Source organism: Thunnus albacares, chromosome 14, assembly GCF_914725855.1.
Source record: "Thunnus albacares chromosome 14, fThuAlb1.1, whole genome shotgun sequence".
NCBI lineage: Eukaryota > Metazoa > Chordata > Actinopteri > Scombriformes > Scombridae > Thunnus > Thunnus albacares.
Genome location: NC_058119.1, coordinates 3347052 through 3363831, shown reverse-complemented (window position 1 = coordinate 3363831; position 16780 = coordinate 3347052). Strand labels below are relative to the sequence as shown.

Below are 16780 nucleotides of genomic sequence, written 5' to 3'. Positions count from 1 at the left end.
TCTCACAGCATACAGACAACTCTTGTTTTAGCTTGCACCACCTTATTTGGTCTGAATACAGCCTAATGCTGAACCCAAGGAAGTGCAGTGTCGAGTGCAAAGTTGTTTGAACATGCTACACATTTAATAAACTTTGAATAAACAAGCAAACAGCATGCCAATCAAGTCCGTGTCTGAGTGCAGCGGGGGCTGTTTGATTTAAACACTATCACATCACAGTTAATGGGGCTTTTGGGCTCTGACTAGCTGAGCAGGACAAAGGTACAAACCCCACCCCGTTAAAGTACCCGAGAGAGACGAACAAGCGCACACAGGAGAAAAAAACAGAGGCAGAGGCAGTAAAACTAGCCAATAGGAGCATGGACACAATTGATTGGCAGCAGAATCAACCAATGGAAGGCCATAAACAGCTTCTCCGGTTCAACCTCAGTTTATTCTCACCAGTGAAGTTTCTGTCTGGATTTAAACTATTTAATTTAGTAATTCCTTATCAGTTTAATTGATACATGTGTCAATTGATACATATATACGCGGTTCTCGAGAAATAATAAACAATGGACCTGTTCCAAACAGGCACATTTTGAACAGGCACTGCACTAGTGCCAATACAAACACTTGGGGTCTTCTAATTTCCTGCTTCTTATGATTCAGTCAACTTCTTTCAAACACAAACTGCATGCTTTTCCATGTCATCGCTCAACAATGAGGCTTTTCATCATGGATCTATGAATTAAGTCTTTTTGTGACTCATCAAAGTCTGCGTCCTCTAATATAGAGTATCTGTTGAAACCAAGTCCTGATATCAGTCTGGAGGCGTTGTGCCAGGTTAATGTGTGACCAGCTTCTCTTCGTCTCCAGCATAAACAAAATACTTAAGTTCAAATGCAGTTGTTAAACCAAAGACATAACTTTAGAGGTGTGATCCATCAGAAAAATGTTGCTGAAACAAAATGAAAAGTGACCCTATTTATTTACTCAAAGTGGTTCTGTTAGCTTCAGTCAATGACCACTAACCTGCAGATGTCATTTACTCAAACTCCTGGCTACTACTTATTTATTTGGTTGTGCCACTTTGTGGTTCACTCATTGGCAACAGTGTGTGTTTGGCAGTAGAATCCAGTCCAGTGTTTTGAGTGAGTGTTATGGAACATTTTTGACAGCTGCTGTAACTTAAGTACAATGAGCTAAAATAAACAAGAGATGGCGAATGCGTACCCAATAACAATCAAATTTTAAAATTCCTTGATCGGCATCAGCACATACCATTTGTATGTCTTAGTTGTGACCTTACATGAAACCCCATCTTTCAATAAACCCTATCCTGTAATTTCCCAATCAAATATTGTTAAATATTAGTTGTGTCTTACAGTTCAGTGCAGCTTGAGGCCACTTCTACACGTCTGAGCCTGTCTGTTGAGACATGAAGCAACTGGGCTAAAATGTGTGAGCTACTGAAGCTTTGTGTTTACAGACATTATCTTAACCACAACCAATTGTGTCATGCTACCCAACCTAGCATAAAATTGTAAAATGCTAGGATTTATAGGTGCAAAAAAGTCCAAAAGTCATAAATGACTCACCTTCACTTCTTAAACTCTGATTACTATTTTACGACTACAATTGGTTTTTGGTTTCTGGTTTCAGGTTTCTCATAACATCTCTTACACATTCATGAATGGCTATTTGGTCCAGTGTGTGTGATCTGTTTTTCCTATAATCCTCCTGTTGCTTTATTGCCTTTCCACACGTACACAGTGCAGGCCACAAACCACTTCCAGATCTTGACCCCGGGGGCAGGGAGTAATTCCCAGGTGCTGCCCCAGAGAGAGGAGAGGCAGCTGGGGAGGAGATGTCAAAATATCACCCTCTCATCAATCCACCTGCCTTCACTGAAACATTTTATACTGAACTTTGTCGTCACCCTTATCCAGATTCAATTACACAGAGAGAGGGTAAAGAAGTTCATGAGTCAATTGAACATTTCTACACATTTTACTAATACAACTAATGAATTAAAAGCATTCTTTTGTGTTCAATGCATGTAATATAATGTGATGTTGTCTGAATAATATATTAACATGATCTTACTGCAAACCAGTGAGATTAGTGCAGTATGCAGAAGGCCATCACTTGTATTGTGAATCTGGTTGTTTTAACATATTTTTCTGAATGCACATGGTGCTTTGGTGCACAAAATGGCTTCCACTTGTCTGTAAATCATAGGTCCTTACTGGGTTATGAAGCACTAAACCAAATTGGCAACAGCAGATTTGAAAAATGTCTCTGGAAACGAACCTCCTGACCCTGTCGGCATCCACCATTCCTGAGCGCTTCTCTCCTGTCTGACGGGATTTCCTGTGGGTTGTGGTTTAACTGGGGGATATGATGGCAGCCATTTAGCTTCTCCTACAAAAAATGCCAATGTTTAGCCCCTAAAAGTGTGTCAAATGCATTCCATTCCCTTTCCTTTTTGGTTGGGCGTGTCTCCGCTTTGCACAGGGCAGAGTTTTATTCCATGGAAAACCAACCAGCAGCAAAAATCACACATGCACAAACACACATATCTTGATTGACATGAGAGGGAGTTCTCTGTAGCCACACTCTGTAAACACGCACACACTCACTGCTGAAGACTCTGGCAGCTATGAAAGCATTACACCCACACTCACACCCTGTACTCCAAGCCAAAACCTACACCACCTCAATAAAAGTGCTGAACTACACATGGTGGGACACCCCACCTTCATGGAAATGGGTTTAAATTAAGACTCAAACTCAAAATACTATTCACATGTAACCCCATTAACCTCCACATATACGGCTTCACTGTGATCTTCACTGCTGATGAAGAACAAGTTCATGGGTCAATCATTACTCTTTCTAGGTTTTTAGTGGAAGCTTTTAACAGGAAACCTTTTGCCTGTGTGTTGAAATTTAAACTGTGTGTGTGTTGAAATTGAAAACCCCAATGAGTGTAGATGAGTATGTGTATGAACTTTTACATGTAAGGGAACCAAGCTTTATGACATGTTAATGATGTCTTGGCTTGTTGTGGTAGCATCACTGCCAATTCCTGATAGCAGCAATGTGGCTGCTGGCTGAGTCAGGAATATTCTGTTTTAATTGAAATGCAGACTTTTAGACCTACACTTAAATCTCTTACTGATAGTGTGAGAAAGGGATGTTGTGGGATGTTTGTGTAGTTGATTTTCTGAAGTGATGACAAACTGATCTCATTGGTTCACACTACCTCTTGTTATTCTTACTATACATATTCATTTTTTTCTAATGAATTACATCTTTCTGTACTTTCTGTAACATTCATTCCATCACCTTTTCCCCACTAAGTTCATTTGCTGCTAGAATATTAGAAGTTAATGTTGATCTGAAAAACTGCTGTTGTTACTAACCCAACTTGCTGCACGCGCATCACAACCAATGTCTTAATATAAAGGCAGTGATAGGCAGGGTTTCTGAAGTGTTCACCAACATTAAATACCCTTTTCACAGTCATACCAATCAAAGAATGATGGAAAACCAGTAGGTAATAAGGCCTACAATTATTAACTACATGAATTCATTCACATTTATATCACATTTTTTATCAGCACTATCCAGCTGTATAGAACAATAACTCCAAATATCATTATTAATCAATTAACATGACTTGAACCTAGAAAAGTGGCACAAAATTGATGGATGGATTAACCAACCAGCTGCAGCAACAAAGGCTAAGCAATTGTTGCTAACTTCGGAGCTAACCCCCTTCATTTTCCAGCAGTTGGGGAAACAACAGACGTGACTTTTCTTGGTCTTGAGAAGCTGCAGCATTTATTAACTGACACACTGTAGTCTGTACTGTACATTTACTGCCAGATTGACAACTTACTGCTAACCTTTTCCTCTGCTCTGCTCGCATTCACCGTCACTTTTCTGCCACTCGCTATCTCATGTAACCTCTCACACGCTATGCGAACACAATACTCAAAAGGAGCTACGCTACCAATAGTTTCCCAGGCAACCACACAGAGGTTTACTCACGTTTCGGAACAGCTTTGCACAGAGACCCCCAAGCAATATTGATTTTGAAATGAATGGATACTTGGCATTATTATTGGCATTGAAAAAAATATTTTATTGGCCTGGCAGTGGTTCTTGTTAGCCTGGCGGCCCACCAGAGACAGAGGCTGAACTGAGGGGCTGCATAAAGAGCAAGATAAATAAGGATCTTTTTGAACTGTTAATCATGCAAAGCTACTCGAGTGGAGTCCTAGAATAAAAAAAATTAGAGCTGAAAATGAGCATAATAGGTCCTCTTTAAGAGAGAGAAAATCTCCGAGCATCAGTCAACTCAAGAGTTAAACCACTATCTCAACATTCAAGAAAATGAGTCAGTGTATAAGTGTGTACTTAAGACCTCATCCATCCAGATCCTGTTTAAAAGAAAATTTTACTCACTTACAGGAACTCTGGAACATACTTTGCAGCTCACCTGCATTTTCTTCCTACTTTTCCCTTCAACATTTAACATTTAACATTTTCTGAGTAAAGCTTGTCACAACGGGAAGTATGAGTACTAGGAAATAAAGGTGAAGCTGTGTTTTAAAATAATCTTTTCCTTTTATAAAGATATGTATTTTGCAGTGAAGAAAAACAAACAAAAACAATGGTATTAGCTAACCATTATCAATCATTAAAGATGTCTGTGTGAGGACAGAAAGAAATGCAGAAATGTTGAATGTGAAAAATAGTGGATTGGAGTCACATTTTATTGTTGCATTTATGTTTGTCATTAGTGTAAAAGTCTTCTTGGCAGATAGAATAAGAGTAAATATGCAAAGCTTAATGATAAGAGGTGTCACGATTCTCCAAATCAACAATTCGATTTGACTTGATTTTAAGGTCACGAGTCAATTCAATTTTTGATTTAAATGTTTTTTTTTCCCCAGTACTGACAACTACGCCATTGTTATACTATCCAGTCTTGATTTTATTGACATTCTTTAAAAAGATAGGCCAAATGGAATCAAGTGATATAACTGCCATATGTTTTGGGGGGGTTGGGGATGTACCACACTAAGGCCATATGGTCAAATTTAAATAATTTATTTAAAATGTAATAACAGTAACTTATTTCACCAGTCAATTGGGAACAAACTGTTAAACACAAAAATAAGACATCTGCAAAAATGGTGAGGAAGCTAAGTTTATGTGTGTTGCACTTTGTAGATGGTTTCTGCACACTCATCTCACAGCCAGCCACACATGGAGACCAATGTTATTAGTCCAGCTCGGAGGACGGCTCACTTGAGTGAAAATTAGGTTGCAGCTCATTGTCTACCTTACTAAAGTAGGAAGGAGGTGTTGTTTGTGTTTTAAGAATGTTTTGCTTATGACTTATTGATCCAGAAAGTTTGAACCTATCAATATATTTCCAACTTTACCAAAGTGAGTAGCATAACCTACAAACTGTAATTCTGTCAACAACACATTCGTTGTTAACACAACTCACAGGGAAGGCAAAGTGTTGCCACACTAGTGACTTCAGGGAAGTCCCCAGAATGCTTAACATACAAACACATGCAAACACATCAAGTACCAAGTAATGAGCAGTGCAGGACGGTGCTGTGTAGTTGTGTGTACCATTTACTAAGGATGTATGCCATGTGTGGACTTTGTCTTGGACTAGTGTGTATGTTAAATTGTGTACACACATAATACAAACCAATTTCCCTCTGGGACGATAAAGTTAATCTAATCTAATTTATTAATTTGGCTTTTTTACATTTTTGTAAAATTGAATATTGATTGAATATTTTCTATGAAGACATCTCAACAAATCCAAATTAGACCAGACACCTATTTGGCAATATTACCCATTAGCAGAGACTCTACAGTGTAGCTCCTTATCATTGAATAACAGAGTTGTGTTACATGATTACAATATAAAGTCAAGTTTCAGTTTTGCTCCTCTTTCTTGCTCTCTTGCTCGTCCCAAAGGCACACTTCCTCCCTGTCTCTCTCTCTTTTTGGACAGTCAAAAATGACAATTAGACATCAATTAATTTCCATCCTTATAGAGAAACTGTGTCACCAAAAGCAAGCAGAGTCCAGCAGTGGGAGGAGGAGGGTTGTGAAAGAGGGTGGGATGACACATATTGACCCATACAGGTAGACTGTCAATGCTGGTTTGACTGTGACGGTCTGAATGGGGTATCAGAGTTACTATTCAGTTACTACAGTAAACAGTGTTCATTCTGTCATTCTGTCACCAATCAGTGTCAGACTCCCCACTGAAACCCTTTCAGTGAGCAGGGCTGCATGCTCACCTGGGTCAAATTACCTGTAATTACCCAGCTCTTAGCTTCAGATTGAAAGGTGCAGGGGGGTTAAGTGGCAATCATGCCAAAAAGTCATATTTGCTCATCCATGTGAAATAGGTGAGGCCAGAAGCTTGTTGACATAGTGACTACTCGCAGGGCTAGTTGGTGAACCGCTACCTCACTAGCTGCCCAGCCGGGCTAGCATTAGTCAGTCACAATAGCTCCCACATCTTCTCTGTATTTTCTCTCTACTGTTTTGTTTACCTCCCCTTGACATTTTGTTCATTACTGCACACCATTTCATTCAATTTAAAGTTACTGACTAAACTTTAGTCAGTAGCTAGTCAGTTAGAAAACTGGTTAGCTTGTTAGCTTAGCCCAGTCGCTTATAAGACAATAACTTTTCACAGTTCGTTCAAAAGATGCATTTGTACCATTGCCTCCTGTCTCATAACTGTCTGAAAACATTGCTCTTTTGTGGGGCAGTTTTTACCTGGGTAAATAAAAGTGAAAGGTGCCACACAGCTAATAATTTCCTCCATTTTGGACTCTCCCACTCTCCATCAACTAGGCTAATTGGTCAGCACTGTCAATAGCGGCTTGCTATTGGTCAACGCTGGAAATTTGCAGGTCAAACTTCACCAAAATTTAACGACGCAAATTATCAGCACAGATTTACTTCACCATTTTGAGCGAATCCACTAATCACAGCAATTTCTTTGGAATGAACTGCAATCACTAGCAATACCACTAATGTAAGCCAGACACTACCTGTCATCTCCATTGTTGTTATGGAGAGACAGATATGTGGGGAAAGAGAGTAGAAGAACAACATGCAGCGAATGGTCCTGCCAGCTGGAAATCAAATTGGGGACTTGCTGCTAAGGGCATTTGTGCCCATGTGGTATGCACCCTAACCACTTGGCTATCAGGTCACCCTGCATTAAGATACTTCTCTAGTGAATTTATCATCAATGATCTGTGTCGTGTGCTATTTACTCCACCTGAGTAAATAGAGTGAGCTTGGCATTCTAAAGGAGGTGGCCACACAACAAACCAGGCTGCCAGGCCAATGTAGCCTTCTTGAATTCCTGACCTGTGACTCAGGTTTGAGGTAGCCAATAGCACTAGAATGCTTTGGTCCTGACACTGAGCACTAAGCACATTAGCAGATTTCTGAGGAGATTGAAAAACCAGGGTCTTGGCCAGTACCAGGAAATACTTTTGCTCTTTTTCATGCTTTTCACAGAGAAAAAAAGGGCTGAAGGGAGACGATACCATGAGAGAGGCTGGTGGATAGGTAGGGTTACAGTCTGAGAACTCTGGCAAATGCCTAGCAGCAACTTAAACAGCAGTCTAATTACCTTGCAAACAATAGATGACACACCAATCTGTGAGCTGGAAACATTCAGGGGCAAAAGAAAGCTGAGTCTTGAGTCACCAGCAACACAACACCAGTGTAGACAAGTGGATTTCTATGCTGAGCTGAAATATGGCACTGCTCACATATCAACAAATGCTTCAGGCTATGAGACTTTTGGGGACAAGCTCAATTTGTTTTCTTAACATGATGATTCAGAGCTTATTAGTTGGTTATTGTAACTAATTCCTGCATCTCCAACAAGAATGCAAAGGAATGTGTTAACTCTAGTTCATTCTCATTAATCTGGGTCATTAGCCTGATAGTACTGGATCTATAACAGGACGTCTACCTGAATCACATCACTCAGTGAAAACGCAACATGAGCTCTGTTTGAAAAGTTGTGTACTTTATCAAATTAGAAATGATACGTGTAGATAGAAACTGTCAACCACGCAAAGCGTTATAAAACATATCTAAACTATACACCAAACTCAATTAATTAATGGGAATATATGGTACAGGAATGGGCTGAAAGATATCGAGAGAGTGTATTAAAATGCTTTAAACCACAGTAAACGTCCCATCGATGGTCTTAGGCTGCTTGATTGAATTAAAACATTTGCATTTTTCAACGTATGTGGTTTGTGTTGGATTATTTACATGCTGAACTGAAGGTTTGTTCCTGGAGACCGGCAAAAAAAAAACTTTAATAGCAGTTTATACTCTATGTGGGCTTGCAAAACAACAATACTTTTTAAAATGTGAAACTTTATGTGACTAATTGGTGCGTTCGCTTTCATCTGGACTCTTCAGACACTGACGTCGAGCAACAGGTGTTGATAACTTGTACAACACGTCCCGCAGGATTCCTCATACATAATGCTGCATTATTATTGACGGAACCACAATAAATAATGATCCTATGTCAGGGAGTTTCGCTTTCCTCCATAGACAGAGCTACATTTGAGTTTGGAAGTTGACAACAGAAAAGAAAAACAGGGTATTGTCGGAGCGGTATGTCAACACAAAGGACTGCTAACTTTAACGGTACTTACCTATTACGGAGTGTGTGTTATTCCAGTTTGGCAGAAGAAAACTCCACAGCACGATTTGCTGAATACGTAAATACCATCATAGCTCCATGTCGAGACTGCTTGATAATTGTTGTTATGAACTGTAATAATTAACAAGTTTCTCATAGTTTCAGGGGAGGAAAGCAAGTGGACATAGTCAATCCTGTGCCGGTTCCCTCCATGGTCCTAAACTCTCTGTGGAGTAAATAGCTGGCTTCACTGCTCCCTTTGTGTAAAACTCATCACAAGAGCAATACACTTCCATTCATGCTTTTCAAAATAAAATATGTATGCGCCTACTGCATGTAAATACTTCGTAATATAATTTCAGATTCTGAATTGTACCGTTTCCAAAAAGTTCTCTGAATACCATAATACTATTCTACCCTGTGGGCTAAATGGTTTATACAGATTAGATTTGTTTTAGATGATAACTTCTTCTGGCAAATCAGATTTCTTCTTCTTTCATGGTATTCCAAAGCAGTGGTTATCAAAGTGGGGTCCAGGGAACCTCAGGGGTCCTTGAGGGGTTTCAGGGAGTCCCCAGCAAAAAGGGAAATCATTTATTTGCACTATAATTCGTCTATATGTAACACAATGACAGAATGTATGACTAGTTTGGTCATGAGTTTCCAACACTTTCTGTAATAAGACATCTAAAAGCAAAAATCTTATCAGGTGGGGGACCCTGGGACAAAATCTTATCAAATGGGGGTCCGTGGTCTAATTTGTGTCAGTTTAGGGGTCCTTGACATGAAAAAGTTTGAATACCCAGTTCAACTTAGTCAGCTCAGTTAACATATAGCCTTTGAACTGAAGTGACCACAAACTACAATGAGACAACTTCACAGAAAAGTTATTATTATTTCATTATACTGTATTTAACAGCACAAAAAATAATGGCCTACAGAATAAGAGTTGTCTGAGGCAGTACGTGTTTTGTGAATAGACAGTGACGTGAGCACAGTAAAGGCATTTTCTAAATAGATAAGGCAATAATGTGGTCTGAGGAAAGGGGAAATCATAGCCTTTGTCACCTGTACAGCATTTATTTTCTGTCATTTATAAAATTTTCCAAAGGTTTTCCACATTTTATAGTAGGTCTAATATGTGTCACCTCTGCAATGCCAAATTTATGCTGGCCTTGTGTCCGAATGGCACAAGATGATCCCAGATCTGTGACACAGCCTTCTATTTATATCATAGACTGTAAAAAATATATATTTTTATATTGATATTTTTAAGATAAAAAAAAAAAAAAATCATTGCTTTTATATTGAAGGAAAAACCGCACTACTTCCGGAGTTTTTCTGCCCAACTGGGTAGCTTGATGTCGCTGCCTCCTTCCCCCCAAAGTGCTGCAAAGGAACAAAAACAAACTCTGCATTAACTTTCATATCACGTGTCCAGGCTGGGAACATGTTATAGGTCCCTCTCGTGGGTTTAGGCCTGTGGGTTTACATCCAGTTCAAAGCAATAACCACATGCTGACATGTAGCTTGGAAAATAATTCTAAGTCATCAAGACGGGTAGTTACACTTGGACAAAATGCCCTTTAAGACTCTAATTATGACAAAATAACAAATCTAAACTTGTAAATTTCTGTGATTTTTCAGTATTAAAAGGGAAAATCCTGTTTTTTAACTGGTAACTTAATTGGTGATGGGACAGCTAAATATTAATGACATCCATATTCAAATTTTAACCTTTACAATTAATTAACTGCACTTTAGAGGTCATATATGATGAATGCATCCTGAAGGAATTTAGCTTATTGCAAGGATTTGATCATGCTGTAGCCTACATGGCACTATTTTATCTATATTTTCATTTTTTTCATGCAGTGCAGGTTGTCTCAACGTATATTCTCCACAGACTGTAAAAAATAATGGACGTTAGCCACTGTCACGTCGTGGACTCCTATTTTGAAGTCGAGTTTGCATTTTGACCATTGCCATCTTGGATTTTGAGCCGGAAGTGACTGTATTTGGACGAGAAGGCAGAGCTGACCCTAAAGCTAGTACCAGGCTGTGAACATGTTTATTTCTGTTGTGAAGTTGGGCATTTTAATATGGGGATTGACTCACTTTTGGAGCCAGCCTCAAGCGGCCATTCAAGAACTGCAGCTTTTGGCACTTTTGCATTGGCTTCATTTTTCAGTCTCAGAGGTTGCCGCTTCATATTTTCACACACTATATGTATGTTTTGTGATGCACTTCAATTTTATTGTATTTGCAAAACTAATCATCAGCAGTGGAAAGAGGAACAAAACATATTTTGCAGGAATTGCACTTCTCCAGAAAAAGAAATACTGGTGTAAAACCAACTTACATTTAATTTCTTACGACATGAAGCCTTTAAGAACTGAAGTGAATGTATTCCTGGCATGTGTCCATTTCAACAGTTTCTTGTGTTGCAAGGCTATTAAACACAATTTATTATATTCCTTGACTATTTGCAAAAAGCATTCTAATCAAACTTAAAATAAAATGTAAAAGAATCAGAATGTTTGTGAAGCTAAATAAAGTATTACACAAGCATGACTTGGAGCATATGTCACCTGTGTCTCACTTGGTCTGGTAGTTGGTAGTTTTGCAATTTTTGTGGTTCCAGCTACAAAATAACATGTGGAAAAAGTCATGGAGATGCTTTTTTCCAGGCAATATAGTATTTAATTTACTGAAAAACTGCAAATACAGTTTGATGTTACAACATTTTGAGACATGAGAAGACAGGGATGACAGAAACTTTAAACCACTTTGAGAAACATGACTCAATAAACCAATAATGTTGAATTTGTTGCCCCCTACAGTATAAACTGTGAACATCCACTGTACAAATTCTCACATGCTGTATACGTAACCCTCAGTAGTTACAAAGCTGCATTAGGCAATGAAATAGGGAATAACGTTGTTGGTGTACAAAATGTAAAACAATGCTTTAACACAAATTCATACAGTGGATGGTTTCACTCTGGCTCACTATATGTCCATTTTTAAACAAATGAGAATGATATGCACTTACCGATATTTTAAAAAGAATTATTGTATTCTTGTCAAATGTGTCCATTTTTCAAGTGAAGTTCATAAAAGGCACACTGTTGCCAAGTTTTCGTTCCCTAACACAGCTCACTGAAACTGAGAAAATGTCTCCTTATTCAGCTCCTTTAAAAAAAAGGGACATATTTGCACTCTTAGCACTTTGGAGGAAGAAAAATAATAAATGTGCAATGTGCAGGTATATGTAAAAAAAAAAAATAAAAAAAAAAAAAGTTTTTACATGAGGACATCTGGTCCAAGCACAGAACCCCTTAAGTTTATTTATCTTGGGATAACCAATTAAGTGAGATAAATATCAGTGTGTGCAGCTTTGGTTAAAACTTTGGTCAGTATCTTCAGAATCTGGAAACTCTGTGGAAGGTTTGCAGCAGCGACGGCCAGTCCCTCCTTGTCTGAACGGGGCAAACCGCAGCCATTTCTTCACCACGTCAGCATACTGATGATGTGTGGCCTCTTTACCCACTGGTGTTCGTTTCAGAGCACCTAGGAGTTGCGCATTAGAGAAGATGGAGATCATCCTTCTGTACAGCTCAGGGTTATTTATTTACCATTCCAAACAAGCCAGAACCTTTTATTTCTTTCTATATCTTTTCTATCAGATACAGATTTTGAAAACAACTGTGAGACAGTCCCATTTACACATGAATCAAACAGCTACACAAAAAGTTCATGCAACAGTGCATAAAACCCACAATCAAACTTGGTTGTGCATATTGTATATTCAGGTGTGGGGATGATTTTACCCACTCTGTCGGTAACTTGCACAGGATCAACTCAGCCACAGTCAGATGTAGTGTTATCAGATGCCAGACTTTAACCCCCATTGAGTACTAACAATTTTGAAACATTTGAAAAGCAAAACCTACTGCAGCATTTATGAGACACACAGCAAAGCTTGCAGCACCAAGCTGTGATTAAAGTATTCTAACTTTCATTAAACACAAAACTTATATGATTTAAATTGGTGGAAAATTATGCAGTATGACAATTTAGAAATATCAATTTTATAAACTATGACATGAAATGCTTTTGGTAGTGGAGTCTGAACCCCACATCCTGCTTACACTGCTAACTGGAGACACAAGAAATGCCACAACCAGACACCATTCCTTCAAGTGCAATTGTCATTTGTGTCTATATACACTATTTATGCATGGTGTATATAGTACATCTATACAGTAAATAGATGTAAAGTACTGTATGTAGTATTCTGTTTTTTAAGGATAAGTATGTGCATATTGTATTTTCTTACTGTCAACAAATTTCAGAAAAAGACTAAAGCCAACAATGTTCTAATCCATCTCTCAATACTTTCTGACTTCCCTGCCCTGCCTGTGGCTCTCAGCCCTAAGCCCACTAGTTCCTACTGAAGACATATCTTTTTGAACAGCTCACCTAACATCAACTTTCTTTTTATAAAATGGCTCAACAATTTCCTAGAACAGCTGGCCAATGTGGTTTTTAGCAAACATTACTTAAACAGGAGGCAATGGAGCATTTGCTGGGGACTATTTTCAGCAGTGGATTAATCCACATTTTTTACTCTAGTAAGTATTTCTGGCAGTAGGACGGTGTGTGTGGGTCTGAGTGAAAATAAACAACAGTGTGTGCTCATGGTAATAAAGGCATATGTCACTTAGTGCACCAGTGTGGCTCAATGATGTGTTTTTAATAGTTTCTAACAACAATGGAGCTCTATGGCACAGAGGAATAAGATCAGTATCAGGATTTGGATACACACAGAAGACTTAGCAGGATCAATTCATGTTCAATGATCATTGTTGGTTTTAGTCTTTTCAGTAGATTTGTTGACAATAAGAACCATAAATAATATCCCTAGATATATCCTTTAAGGTTGTAGATCTATATCATCCATCAATTCTTGAGCTTCCTTTTGAAGCTGTGACATTTCATTCCCCCTGTGTGAGATCAATAAAATTGATCTTATATTTGGGGGTTTTTTTGTACTTACGGAAGAGGACCCCTTGGAGGCGAGTGTTCCTGAAGCTCCTCTTCTGTCCGCGGCCCACCCAATTGAGCTCAGAACCAACAGCGAATGAAAGCACAGCTTGCATAAGCCGTCTCACTGCATCATCGACTGTAGCCCCTCCCATCCGTGACAGGTAAGACACCTAGAATTTGGACCAGGTGTCAACACCAGTTTCACAGTAAGCCAAGCTATGTGTTTATAACTATCTGCAGTGCTTACATTCACAAAGTAAATGTTATTCTATTAATAAATGTATTCATTAGCAGCCTCAATTATTACTTTCCTTATATTAATACATGTAAAATGTAGGTAAAATACTAGAAAAACCAGTGTATTACAGGAATTTCTACAGTTTCCATGATGAAAACCATAAGAATCAGCTTCCCTTTGAAAACCTCTGCACCCCAAACCCAAACACTATTTATGCATTATTTTCTGGAATACACTTGTGCCAGTTTCAAATTAGTGAAAAAAAATAAACATAGTTCATGCCACCAAAATATCATGCATTGTGGATGCTTTTTATGTCGGAGTAGGGTCAATAACAGGCCTTGACCCTGAATAGCATTTCAGTGCTCTGCTTCTAATAACATTCTTGGAGCAATCACATGATTAGTACTGAGGTCCTTCACAGAAAAAAATGCAACATTCACGTTACCATTCTCTTTTGTATTCCTGGGTCCTCCAGCTGTCTCTCCATCTCATCCAGCTGCTCGAGAGTATTCAGGGGGAGATCCATTTCCAGAGCCTCCACATCCTCCTCCTCATAGCCAGCCTGACTCTGTAGTCGGGCCTGAAGATCCCTCAGCACTTCCCACTGCCTTTGTTGCTCCTCTTTGATTTCCACCAATAGGGAGATGATCTTCCGCTGTGCAACAGGCTCTGGACAGGAAGAGGTAGAAAGAGGTGGAGTGTGACAGGATTGTGTTTCAAGTTAAGTTTGAGTTTACAAAGTGCAGATGGTGCCATGGATAACCAAAGGAGACTGGCATGTGTTATTTACGTGCTACATACATAACATGATCATAAGTCTAATATATAAATCCAAAACAACACAAAAAACTTGTCGTGTCTGAAAGGCCCGCTATGATAAAATAATTTATATTTGTGTAAATCTTGATGCTGGGGCATCATGACAGAATAATGTTTGTGCTTGTTGCTTTAAGGTTACAATAGTGAACAGTATGTTGGCAAATAAGCATTTTAAAATGATATAATGATGGCTTTCTTTATTCCTCCACCTGATTTTCAGGTGTCCTAAATACTATCAAATCATTCTTAACATAATTTTATTGCTTTGAGAAATGACTCTTCTCCCACAGATGCTGACACTATATCAGAAACACACTAACTTAATTAAAATGTTAAAGAATGTATGTATAAATACACTGACACCCCCAGTCACAATAATCATAAAAAACATAGTAATCTTGGCAATAGTATTAAATTAAGAGTGCCATCTTCCAATCACCTAATGTGATTAAAAACACATGGGGCCACATCAATTTAGGTACATTTTTATGGAGATATCACAATTTTTAGTCTAAATCAATGATAATATATTAAATTAAATTTTAACTCAGATTTTAACATGAATTTAATTGTTTTAGTGTGTGCTTTTAAATGCTTTGGTAAATATGTATTTTCATGCTTTTTTGTACATATTGCCTGCTACAAATAAACATAAATATAAAAAATAAAATAGGTAGGCTACACTGACTAGTGAAAAGAGTGTGAATTACTATTCTTCAGGACAGAGTTCAAGACGCAAACACACAGAAAATGTGCAAAGAATTAAGTAACTTATAGATATGATAATGACACCATTGCGTGAAATTATTAAAAACACGAACGTTCACAGCATTTTGTGATATCACATTAGGTTAATTCAAGTTACCTAAAGTTAAGGTAGCGTTGACATTCTTGCCATATTTCCTGGCAGACCATTCAAATTATCAAGCTATTTGAAGTTTCGCTAATAACTGTTTACCTGTGGATGAAGCTGAGATAAACTTGTCAGCGGCTTCGGTGCTACAGTCGGAAAGCGGCTCCACACCGAAACTGACGTCTCCTCGCCTCGGCTCATCTTTAAACTCCTCCCCTGAGCGCCTGGAGACATGTTCAACCAGACTGTGCATCTCATCGGACACAGCAGACAGTCTATGCTGGAGTGTTTCCAGAGCAATGTCTGCCATATGTTTGTTCACCAAACCATCCACTCGTCGTTGCATTGACCAGTCGAGATTCTCCCCATTATCGTGATCCATTTAACTTTTCACTAAAACTGTGGACCGATTAAACGTTCCCGAAAACCTTTCTAAACCTTTTGATAACGTTCCTGTGCCTTCTTAGTTAAAAGGAAGTAGCGGAAGTTGTTGAAAACAGAATTTTCCAGCGCATGCTATCACGTTGCACAAACGTCATTGAAATGTTGAAAGAACATTGGGGGATGATTGGGAACTACATTTCCCAAAATGCAAGCGCCACACTGCCGAGGCCAGATTTTTTGAGTGTATACATTTAAATTCTGACAGATTTGTTAAACATCACCAAAATTAACACACATGTGTTACTATATTTTTATTATCAAAAATATTGCTGTAAAAAGTAGTGGGGTTTTTTTTAACACACCTACATTTCATATTTTCATTATTCAAAATAATACAGTAAAAGTAGGTCTCAGATGGTTAAACCCTTATTTATAATGATAACATTTAAATTCAAAACTATGTGCTTCACATTAGTAATAATAATGACTGTGAAAATATATTAATAAAAAAAGTATTGTTGTTTTATAGTTGTTTTTAACTTAATAATGGTGTAGTGCACATTACTGTAAGGAATCACAAAACATTTAAGGCTGCTTTTTGAAGAAGTTACTGTGTTCATACATCCCAAGCTCGTACTGTTTAATATGTATACATGTAATCATATGGATTAAAAGATAATTAAATTAAAATGTAATATAAATT

General features: G+C 38.2%; 2 protein-coding genes across 2 annotated transcripts in view; both read right to left on the bottom strand.

Moving 5' to 3' along the window:
* rin2a (Ras and Rab interactor 2a) overlaps positions 1 to 8966 on the bottom strand; it is a 56612-nt gene extending 47646 nt beyond the window's left edge. The window contains exon 1 of the mRNA XM_044372903.1: positions 8742 to 8966. The gene's annotated coding sequence lies outside the window, so the exon portion shown is untranslated. The remainder of the gene's footprint in view (positions 1 to 8741) is intronic.
* Positions 8967 to 11416: 2450 nt separating this feature from the next.
* Positions 11417 to 16235, bottom strand: si:dkey-187a12.4. The gene is made up of 4 exons (XM_044372875.1): positions 15799 to 16235; positions 14467 to 14690; positions 13791 to 13950; positions 11417 to 12301 (listed from the first exon to the last, which is right to left on the bottom strand). The coding sequence occupies exons 1-4, from the start codon at positions 16073 to 16075 to the stop codon at positions 12114 to 12116; spliced, it is 849 nt and encodes a 282-aa protein (XP_044228810.1). The 5' UTR covers positions 16076 to 16235; the 3' UTR covers positions 11417 to 12113.
* Positions 16236 to 16780: the final 545 nt, after the last annotated feature.

Excerpts from the sequence above, each read along its gene's own strand:
- si:dkey-187a12.4 (XM_044372875.1), bottom strand. The coding sequence starts at position 16,075 with ATGGATCACGATAATGGGGAGAATCTCGACTGGTCAATGCAACGACGA. Across the intron at positions 14,691-15,798 it reads TATCTCAGCTTCATCCACAG|AGCCTGTTGCACAGCGGAAG; the intron begins GTAAACAGTTAT and ends CTTCCTGTCCAG. Across the intron at positions 12,302-13,790 it reads CCTCCAAGGGGTCCTCTTCC|GTGCTCTGAAACGAACACCA; the intron begins GTAAGTACAAAA and ends CGCAACTCCTAG.